This window comes from Protomyctophum parallelum (assembly GCF_964188405.1).
Source record: "Protomyctophum parallelum genome assembly, chromosome: 1".
NCBI classification, from domain to species: Eukaryota; Metazoa; Chordata; class Actinopteri; order Myctophiformes; family Myctophidae; genus Protomyctophum; species Protomyctophum parallelum.
The window spans coordinates 12,252,352-12,263,632 of record NC_139697.1 but is presented as its reverse complement, the minus strand read 5'-3'; the positions used below and the strand labels follow the sequence as shown (position 1 = coordinate 12,263,632).

General features: G+C 43.0%; 3 protein-coding genes across 16 annotated transcripts in view; 1 reads left to right on the top strand and 2 right to left on the bottom strand.

Moving 5' to 3' along the window:
* Positions 1–4,012: 4,012 nt before the first annotated feature.
* On the bottom strand, positions 4,013–5,494 carry LOC310857825 (serine/threonine-protein kinase VRK1-like; the record flags this gene model as incomplete). The annotated part of the gene is made up of 1 exon (XM_083763752.1): positions 4,013–5,494. The coding sequence occupies exon 1, from the start codon at positions 5,300–5,302 to the stop codon at positions 4,013–4,015; it is 1,290 nt and encodes a 429-aa protein (XP_083619878.1). The 5' UTR covers positions 5,303–5,494.
* Positions 5,495–7,179: 1,685 nt separating this feature from the next.
* LOC310857752 (small ribosomal subunit protein eS27-like) lies at positions 7,180–7,461 on the top strand (the record flags this gene model as incomplete). The annotated part of the gene is made up of 1 exon (XM_083763618.1): positions 7,180–7,461. One exon carries the CDS (start codon positions 7,180–7,182, stop codon positions 7,459–7,461), a length of 282 nt encoding a protein of 93 aa, XP_083619744.1.
* A 3,154-nt stretch (positions 7,462–10,615) lies between these two features.
* Positions 10,616–11,281, bottom strand: part of clasp2 (cytoplasmic linker associated protein 2) — a 116,663-nt gene continuing 115,997 nt past the window's right edge. For all 14 annotated transcript variants that reach the window (XM_083763702.1, XM_083763709.1, XM_083763713.1 and 11 more), the window contains one exon: positions 10,616–11,281. This exon is cut by the window's right edge and continues 1,303 nt beyond it. The gene's annotated coding sequence lies outside the window, so the exon portion shown is untranslated.

Genomic DNA, 11,281 nt, shown 5'->3' with positions numbered 1-11,281 from the left:
TCATGTAAAATGTTTTCATATTAAGTAATGTATTTTACAGTATGTGTGGGCCCAGCCGCCCAGGACGAGTAGCTGATACAAAGTGTAGTAGCTAATGTGGATCAAATCAAATAAATAAAAAATAAGAAAGCCGACAATTGGAAGTGTCATTTGAGTACCACAGACGAAAAACAGTCCAAATTTCATTCTAACCCCTCCACGAAAAGGCCTCGTTGTCCCTTATCTATCATTTATACATTATGGATCAATAGTGTGGACTTAGACTGTTTTTAAACTTGTATATAACCACATTCCATGCATGCAGAGCCCTGAGGTCAGCCGATCAGTTGCTGTTGGCCAATGACCAGCCTAAAAAACGGAGGTGACCGAGAGCCTTCACAGTGACTGCCTCCACTGTTCCAAAGACACGGGTAACAATGCAAGAAATGGTTAACCCATTTAGTCCTGAGGCCTATTCTAAAAACGCCTCTAAATCTAAGTTTTCTGAAAAACTTCAAATAATTTTTATATAGCAGCATCATATTTTTTTTACATTTTTGAATACTGTACATACTGTACAGAACCCCAAAATGGGTTCCCGGCCTGAAGGGGTAAAACACCAAAAGGGGTTCCCGCCCAGAATAAGGAAAAACAGTTGGCAAGAAAGAAATCCACCTCAAAAAGTTACTGAAAAGAGAAGTATAGATGTGATCTGAATGTTTTCAAGTCTGGAGCTCTCTGGTGGAGCTGTTGACCCCATGACCAGACTACAGATAAGCGGATGAAGATGGATGGATGGATTAAACAGTGTTTAGGTCTTGATTAAAGGGGTTTAGGCATCATCAGAACATCATTAAAATAAGTCCATGTAACCCAGGTTTATAATTGTAAATTTGTATGTCTGTATTTGTATTGGTTACGGTATCCTCTACATCAGTTCGCAGCTCATCACACCAATCACTCAGTCACACCAGTTTGGTATCAGCAATCATCACCTCACCACCACCACACCCTAGTATAAAGCACAGCACTTTGTCTCAGTCAGTGAGGTCGACGTCACTGGCTGTGGCAGGTCTGTATACAGTTTGTAGCGGTCAACAGTACTTGCGCGCTCTGCTTGCGCACTAGTTGTGTGCAACAAGCAAGTAGGCACTCGACAGAGTGCAGTTCTAGTTTATTACTAAAATTATTTCGCTCTTTACTTATCATGTAGGTAATATACTGCCGGCACTAGTTAGGTTATTCTGACAAGGTGATGAAAAAGGTGATCGAGGGAGTATAACATCAGGGGTTTTCAAAAAATGGTATTTTCTTTTTTATACCAGGACCCGATTTTACAAGGAAATATTTGTGCCAATGCCACACACTCACATTAAGATTTATAGTGAAATTTCTAATATTCCGTTAATTGGAATATTTATTAGAAAATACATTTACAACGCATCTTAAGTTTTCCTTTTTTCCGTTGCCACCATCACCTTCCCACACAACCCTACTTGGGGTCACATTAATTTATATATAGGCTATCGGTATATAAAATGTATAAATTGAACAAATTATGTTTGAGGGGTGCTATAGCCCCTTCTATGTCCAGCTTTTGGTGTATCTGCTCAAACTTTGTCCTACACAAACATTACATTTCCATTGACAATTTTACACCATAGTGTCTATTTTACGTCATGATGAAGTACGATGATAAGAGCACCCCTCACTTCACACGCACCATCACTTGATTTTTATTATTATGCATACCGAGTACACTGTTTATCAGTTCATCAGTTTGAGAGATTAGCTCTGGACACATGCACAACACAGACAACTCTCATATTAGACCCAGCCTCTTGCAGACTCGAGCCATCAAAAACATCAACTTCTTTTCAATAGAATGATGATGGCTATCTTGATTTATCAGGGCCTGTATGTGTTAACTGTTCCTTTGGTCTTGCAGGAGCCTGTTCGACAACATACAATGTACAACTAGGAAGACCTGGCTCCTAGCGGTAGGTAAGCCTTGAACTCTCTCACCCTTGGACCAGCGCGTTGTTTGTTTTGGCCTCAGCCCTACGGAGTTATGTTTTCACACGTTACAACACCATCTTGCACACATCATACAATTCACACAAACATCACCCGATACAGTGACACACACACACCACTGACCGACACACCCCATAGTTTTTCATTGTTTTGAATTGTTTGCAATAAACCTCCCCCTTCTTTGTGCATATTCTTATTCAACAGTACACATTACTCTGGCCAACTTAAAGTAGGGTTCCCCCACGATAACGAGCTAAATAACTGGTTTAGTGCTTTTGTAGAACGTACAGTATAGGTCAGGACATCTGTGTTGAAATTGCTGTTATTAGTTTTTGAGGGCCCCTCCTATATTGAGCTATACAGTGTAGACTTTTGTCCTAACACAAACATTAAATGCCATTGAATGGAGAAATTACATGTCTGAGCAAATCGGCAATTTTTGTTCTACACAAAGTTAAAATTAAATTCCCATTGACAATGAATGTATGATGTACGATGATAAGAGCACCCCTCACTTCACACGGGTGTGATTTTTTTTAAACTTGAAGATGGGTGTCTGACTGTTTTGTGTCGCTGGATGTTTACCCACACTGGAGAGCTCTGAATATATTGGTCGTTTTGTTTTTATCTCTTACTTTTTCAGCTTCTCCTGTTATCCTTTTCCTACTGACAATGGGTTTGATGACTGTATATAACACACATGTTACTTGTCAAAATAGAATAGAGGGTATGCGCATGCATAAAATTAATGGCAATTCGAGTGGCAAAGTGAGTTTAACTTTCTTTTTAATGCAATCAGATAGGACTTTTCTGTTTGGATGTATGGGCTGTCAAGGCCAGAAAGTATTTTTTTGCCACTCAGTAGCTGTTCCCACATAACTTACCGGTAGGATGATGATGTCACGCACATACCCTCTATAGCTGCTCCACGACCACTCGGCCACCTCTGTTTACGTTACATCTGGTTATGACAGCGCTGGTCTTGGAGCAGGTGGAGAACAATATAAAACAATCACATAAAAAAAATAGAGATTTTGACCAATCGCTATTCGTGACAACTGACTGACGGGTGACTATTATTATTTCTCTTGCAGTAGGCTCTGCCAGCCAGGCCACGTAAAAAAGAGGGGGGGAGGGGAAGAAAGAAAATTAAAAAATTGCCTGCTGCGTTCACTGATGTGGCTTGCACTGCAAGCAGAGTTTCTGGGCTGAATTTAAATAAAACTCCTTTTCCTCTTGTTTTGCAAGGCCATGACTCGCATGACTCGCCACAGATTACACAAGGCAGGCCACTGGGAAATGTACTCAATCTGAGTAATGGGCATTCGGGGCCGGACTGTGAGGATGAGGTTTTGTCTTGGGTCTCTGGCACTGGGTTTCTTGTCCTGTCTCTGTGAATGTCGGTTTCTCCATCTCCACCAATCTAGACATTGGGCTGACAGGTTTTCAGGGTCTGGGAATTTTCTTAGGTTGTCAGGCATTTTTGCTACATTTTCTTTTTGCTTCTTTGGGATCCTCTTTTTAAGGGGCACTAGCCCCTTCTATAAACAGCTTTTGTCCCTACAAGTTTCAAGTTTTGTCATTGACAATGAAAGGGGAATTCAGGTCAAAATTGTCCGCTAAATCTTGTCCTCACACGTCTCAAGTTTTGCCATTGACAATGAACGGAGAAATTAGGTCAATTCTGCTAAATATGACACAAATTAAACAAACATTAAATGGCATTGACATTGAAGGGAAATCTTCTATGTGAATGTTCTAAACGAGCAAATCAGCTAACTAATCACAGGCATTCTGATTGGCCAGTATGAGATGATGCTGTATGATGATAAGAGCGCCCCTCACTTCACACGGTGTGATTTATGTTCACAAAACGTCCGTCTTGTCTTCTCACACCCTAGCTCTTTCCAACTGATTTGATGTTCTCTTCATGGGACTTCTCACCTCTGTCTGTTTTGTCAGCGCCTTCCTCCTCCTCCTATCTGATGTCGTCCTGCTATGGGACCTTCTTTTTTTTCTTCATGGGACTTCCGTCTGCTTTGCTCATCTGCTCACCTGCTTCCTCATCTGATGCCTTCTTTCTCTTGACAGCAGCCTTCCTGACGGGGGATGCCGCAGCCTTCCTAACAGTAGATGCCTCAGGGTTTGCAGCAGCCTTCCTGACAGGGGATGCAGCAGCCTTCCTAACAGTAGATGCCACAGGGGATGCAGCAGCCTTCCTAACTGGGGACGCGGAACCAGTGTTGTTGAGCGGGGTGGCAAACTCCAGCTTGCCGTCGTCTTGGGCTCCGATTGCCTTGAGGCCAGACTGCAGGATGGAGCGCAGTTTCTCATACGGTGGCGTGTCTGCATAGCTCAGTGACTTCACCACTTCCATGAACTCCCGGATTTCATCCGGTTTGTCTTGAGCAGAGAAACACTTGGACATGAACTTGGAGATGTTTTCCCAACTGCTGATCTTGGAATCTCTGACATAGATGGGGTCCTGGAGATTGTCTGACCAGGGCAGGCGGCCACACAGCCACTGTACCATGCAGTAAGCCATGATCTCCACGTCCCCTCTCCTGCCGGGTGGGGCTCCTTTGTGGGCGTCGATGCTGGTGAACTCGATGGTGCCATCATGACACCTCTTGTGGTTCTCTTTGTAGTCCTTCAGGACACCCTCGGGACAGTATCTATAGGCCAGCCCGTAATCTACTAAATACACCTGGTTGGGGTCCCTGTGGCTAAGGAGAAGGTTTGAGGCTTTGATGTCTGCGTGCACATACTCATGTTCATGGATGTACTCCAGAATGTCCAGCAGACGTAGACCCAGTTGCAGGACCAGTTTTCTTGGGAATCTCCCCCCGCTCTGCTCAAACTTCTGCAGGTCTGTGCCACACCTGTCCATTACCATGAATCTGTACCTATTTCCTCCTCTCTCATGCAGGCCAGTGCCCCAGTACTTTGGTACTCCCAGATATTTCATCTTATGAGCCCTCATCCAACTCTGAATCAGATCAGGCTTGGCCGCTCTCATGTAGAACTTAAGCTCGGAGAACAATGGGCCATTGTCACTGGGCTCCACTTTGATGGCATACGGAGCATCGGGCCCTACATCCTTTACTGAGTTTTCATCAGCCAAATAGATTAGGCCAAAGCCCCCCTGGCCAATTGGAGCACCCAGCTTCCAGGATTTCTGCACAGTATCTGTGAGGACCTCTCCGGGTGGGAACTCCTCTGCCAACTTCCGTTTAGCTGGACCTTTCCTCTTCCCTGCCACCTTGGCTTTCTTAGGAGGAGTCATCTGACACTTCGTGACAAAAATAGTTCAAACAGATGTGTCACTGGCACTGACCTGGATGCTGTGAAAGTACTGAATACAGTGAAAGCCTTTTTTAATATTTGGTGGCTAGTATGTCATCATCAGTCATGTATGACGTTAGTACTATGATGTCAACCATCTCAATGTGGGCATATCGAAAAACGGATACACGTGTCCTCCCCAGTCCCCAATTTGTCAGAGTACTTGGAGGATGTTTCATTTGTTTCAAATATGCAGATGATATGGCCCTGGTTACCAGTTGAGCATACAGAGTACATGTGTCATCTCTTCAGAACTGGTGTGATAAAAGCTCCTTAGGGATCAATGTGACAAAAACAAAATAACTTGTCATTCATTAAAAGGAACCTGTGCAGTCCATTACAATTAGTGGACGAATAGTGGAGGTAGTAGACAATTTTAAATACTAGGCACATATATTGACAGCAAACTCAATTTCAGTGAAAATACTGACCAGATATATATCTCCATATATGGAGCTGGCCTGTTCTTCACAATTGTGTTCTGACATATGCATAGACTCCATATGTGGGCATGCCAGACAAAGAACTCCATATATGGTCATAAAAGGGAGACGGACATAATAACTGGGTGGGGCATTCATTTCCAACTTGCATCGTTCCAAGTAGGCCAGTGCCCAACCGGCACCGCTCTAGTATTAACAAACACAGCATGCACGCATTGTGACACAAACATATTTGTGAATGTATAAGACAAGTCTAAACGCCAGCTTAAATTATAGACTGAAACTGGGATATGGAATGTAAAATTAATTTGTCCCACTGTCTTATACAATGCTAAATTCAGGACACGATCATGCATGTTGGGAATGAATAACCCCACCCAATATGCAAGCTGGACATAGGAGGGGCTATAGCGCCCCTCAAAAGAAAGTTTCAGTATTTAATACTTTTTAACCCTGCATGACAGGAGTTAAACAAGGCTTTCAGAAATGATGTCATGTGACAGCCAAGTATGGACTTTTAATGCCCCCCCCCCCCCCATAATCCCTATATGGATATATCTGTATATGTCTGTCTGTGTCCCTTTATGCCCATATATGGACATCTCCCAAAAATATAGAACTGCAAATCCCCATATACAGGAGTAACAGGGATCTCCATATATGGGCATAACAGTGACACAGATGTGGATGTGAGGGCTTTGGCATACCTTGTTTAAATTGTACCTGCCATACGTTTTCAACATGTTAATAAAATGCCCAATCAATCAATTGTTTCAACTTCTTTGTTAGGTAATGGGAACTTGTGTTATGTTATTGCGTGCCATTGATTTATAACATTTATGTGATGTATATATTTATAAATACACCATGATGGATAAGTAAGTGTACAGTAGATCCTACATGTGGGAATCATTCTGTAGTACCCTTCAGTGATGTCATCACCAATTGCCCATATAATATGGCCATATGCCCATATAATGTATGGGCATATGGCCAATACATTATAACGCATTATAATGCACACATAAGGGCATGTGCTTATATATGGGCAATATGCCAATGCATTGCCCATATATGAGCAATATGCCCTTATGTGTGCATATAGCTCAAGGTCGGATTGACCCTCAAGCCAGACACTATAGTGCATTGCAGCCAGGACACCTCTGAGTCTGCACAAATCGGCGTTGCTAGGCAACAGTTTGTGTGTTGTGTGTGTGATGTCAGCACAGAACTCCTTTAGCCTACAGTAGCCTATATAAGACACAGAACAACTCTAATATAAGGTAGCAAGTCAAGAGAGCAGCTTTACTGAGAAGCCTTACAACCTGACTTCTTCAAGTTTTGAGAGAGCCTTTTGGATTTCCTCCTCGCCAACATGCCACTCGCCAGAGACTTGCTGCACCCGTCCCCCGAGGAGCAGAGGAGGACGCACAAGAAGAAACGGCTCGTGCAGAGTCCCAACTCGTACTTCATGGACGTGAAGTGTCCAGGATGTGCCAAGATCATCACCCTGTTCAGCCACGCCCAGGCGGTGGTGCTGTGCAGCCGCTGCGCCACGGCCCTCTGTCAGCCGACGGGAGGAAAGGCACGACTCACAGAGGGCTGCTCCTTCAGGAGGAAGTCTCACAACAACGTGAACCAACAGAGGCAGAACTAAAGCAGAGTTATGGGTTGATTCCCACGACTCTGGCCGTTTCCTGTTTCTCTCCACTGTAGTACTGCAGTGGTTCTCAAAGTGGGTGCCGTAAACGACGCAAGTCCCAGAGGTGCCTCAGAATACTTTGATAATTGGAATTCATCCATCACTGAAGTTTAGCCACTTAATCCCTCTAGTAATAGGGACGAAAAAAGTCATTTACACTAGGGGTGACCTGAGATTAAAAAAAAGGCAGAAATAAAGTCAGAAATTCCCTCAAATAAATATTTAAAAATCACACCTGTGTGAAGTGAGAGGTGCTCTTATCATCATACGTCACCATACATCATCTCATTATCAAGCAATCAGTTAGTTAGTCAGGAACCAATCAGTCTGAGAAAAGTAAATAAAAGGCAAACGAGAAGTTGCCTGAATGGACACGAGGCGACGCAAACGGCCGCCTGTATCTTATTCTTCACCCCGGCTGGAAAAGTCCAACTGAAGCGACCTTCGCCGGCTCCGACTCCACCCATCGCATCCTGATAGCTAATCAGCATTGATGTTGTCCGGAACCCGGACATGTTTTTGGCTGTTTGGTTTCATCCAGTTCCAACTGAACTGACCGCCGAGACTCTGCGGCAACAGTGGAAAAAACAATATACAAACCTTTGCAAACTTAAGACATGAGAACTAATTTTGCTGCTCATAAATGATATAGTAGGAATTGTGTTAGATAATAAGGGCCGATTCATACTCCTATTTTACCGCTGTTTCGGCGCTGTAGTGCCGAAATGATTTCGGCTCGTCAGAAATTTTCAGTAGCACCGAAGAGCCGACTTTAGGACGGTACCCGCCCCCCCGAACCTCAAATGACGTCAAATTGTAGGCTCTACAGAGCCGAACCGACTTTTATTCGGCTCTAAAATAGGAGTATGAATCGGCCCTAAGAACCAAGCCGTCTTGAACGAGTGGGTCCATGGTTACACAGTCCCAAAGTTAAATGACGGTGTCAGCAGGCCTACAGATTTACATAGACATGTCTATTTGTATGTCTCTAAATGTCTGTATGTCTTTAAATGTTTTGATGAATTGAACAATGTGGACCCTGACCCTGTTGTAAACAAGTGTAATGCTTAATTGGGTCGTCCACTCACAGTTGACAGTCTTTGTATTGAGTTTGTGCTTAAAATGTACTGTAAATTCTACAAACTGTTAATAAATATTTCAATCAATCAATCAAAAACAGTTCTGGATAGTAACCGCAAGGTTGCCAGTTCGAACCCAGTTTCCCCCAGAGTTAGTGTTGAAGTGTCCTTGAGCAAGACACTGAACCCCTAATTGCTCCTGATGTGCTGGTTGGTGCCTTGCATGGTTTCCTACACCATCGGTGTGTGAATGTGTGTGTGGATGGGTGAATGTAATGCACAGTCTATGCAAAGCTCCTTGGATAAAAGGCGCTATATAAATGCACCATTTACCATTTATATATAAATGCAACATTTATACATATAAATGCACCATTTACCAATCTGCACGATCAAAGTGAAGCGATTGAAGCAACTGGAAACATCGTATGGTTATATCTTCAGGTCAGGACCGTACCCAAGTTCCCTCAGCCCTATGTTCCCTCATTCCAAAACAGACCCTATGTTACCTCCAGTGGGGGCTGGTGGTGATTTGGGGTGGGTAGCATTATACTATAATGCTGCCCACAGTTCACCCTGCAGCAACAGCATCATATTGCACATACCAAGTTACAGCAATAACACTAATGGGGTCTAGTCTATCTACTTTGTTATAGCAAATGCTCCAACAACACAGTGAACGTTGTTTGTATACTGTATATATATATATATATATATATATGGACATATTTTAATATTCACAATTTTAAACATAGTGTCAGGATGACACACTTAATATGTTGCAGGAAATTTGTTGTATTGTATGCGATATCGGTACCACATTTGTCATGGTATGTGTGAGTCAAGTCAACTGTATGACCACAGTGGACAAGAACATGGCATGACATAATTGTTAAAGAGGGCAGAACTGGACAAGTAAATAGTTATATTTTTTGTCATTTGAGAGAAAGTTTTTAAGTGTCAAATTACAACAACTAAATCATAATAACACTCAACAAGCATCCTGGAAACCCTTGATCCACAGAACATCCTCCTCAGCTCTGATCAAGGTTGGGCACCCTAATCAAACTACTATTGTGACTGCATTCCTTTAAATCCCGACATGGCTTTCACTCATCACTCATCATGTACTTACTATCTGTTTTGAATCTCAGGTGTGTTTACATTGTCATCTGCAACATAGAGTAAAGTACCACACCTTAATTGACATTGACACTATTCAAGCTACGTTGACAAACACAAAACTAGTTTAGCTTGTAGAACTTCCTGTCTCCTCATGTCCCCAAGTAACACTGTCCTGAAAGGCCATCTGCAATAACCTAATATGTAGTATACTGCACAACCATTCACCTTTGCAGCGAAGTGTCCCTCTCTCGGACTGCAACTGTATTTACTGTATAAGACCCATTTATTGAAATTGGGAAAACTTTATATGCCTTATGCTCCAAGGGCTAACTGAGCTGAGGTCCACCTAAATGCTCCGGGGTATGCCCTATGCCCTACCAGGGTCAACTCACATAGGTTTACCCGAACCTAAAAGTCTATGTACGTGACCTGCCTCGTCTAGAGGCGACACCCAGGACTACGTGAGCCATAGCCAGCTCCGCCACATCCAGGTTATAGAATCTTGCAAAAAAGTTGACGGAGATGACCAACTTGCAACCGTATAGTATACACATGACACATCCTGTATCGAAACACCCTTGAATAGTTCCCAGGATGCTGCCATACCCTGCTCTACGCTCTCGTTAAACTAACCCATGGCTCCCAACATGCATGGCAGGTTCAAACCTTTTCGAATTTGGGTTTTGGGAAGGGTGTCGGACTAATGCCTGTCGGACTTGTTAGCTGGACCAAACACATGCACCCGTAATAAAGGACCTGCATGTTTCTTCTGTAGAGATGTTCGATTGTTACAGCTCATCTATGGTGAGGATGAAATCTTATCTTTATTGCCTCATAAACGTGGCCCTTGCACAAATGCATTATAAAACAATGTGTTGTTTTAATTAAAGCAGACAGACAAGACAGTGTTTTATCATGGTCTGTACAAGTTCTCATTTTATTTTATTGTAAGCACAGCTTTTTTTAATGTGCAGAAGGAAACAACAATGAAAAGTAGAATGTTACTCACAAGAGAAAACGGACACAACATGAGAAGCATGAGAAAAGGAGAGCGAGAAAGAGAGAGAGAGAAAGAGAAAAGGGTGACGTGACATTTTTGTTTTCTTCTCTCAGCTCTTTGCAAATAATACATTTCTACACATTTCTCAACCAAGAGAGAAATCGCTTTTTGAGAGAGACAGACTACGGCACGCGCAACGGAGAGAAAAATAAATCAAAAATAATAAAAACAAGAAATGGGCAGAAGGTGCGCGTGCAACCCCTCCCTGGGGGGAGGAGGGGGTGGACTCTCCTAAATGACACGATAATTGAATATCCAATTATTTTTATATATAGATACATATCCGCCATGTGATAATAATCCATGTCGTTAAAGCAACACCTAGACTGGTGCCGAATGGATCCGAGACGAGTTGGTGCGGGGGGGCGGTGGGGATGGCAAGCACCGCCCACTAGTTTTGAAACGCTGGTGGACATTGTTCCTTTTCATTGTAACCACTTAAACCCTAAAACGGTCGACAGCTCATGGTTGTCGTTCGGCTATTTTCTGCGCAAGCTTTCCCCACAATATG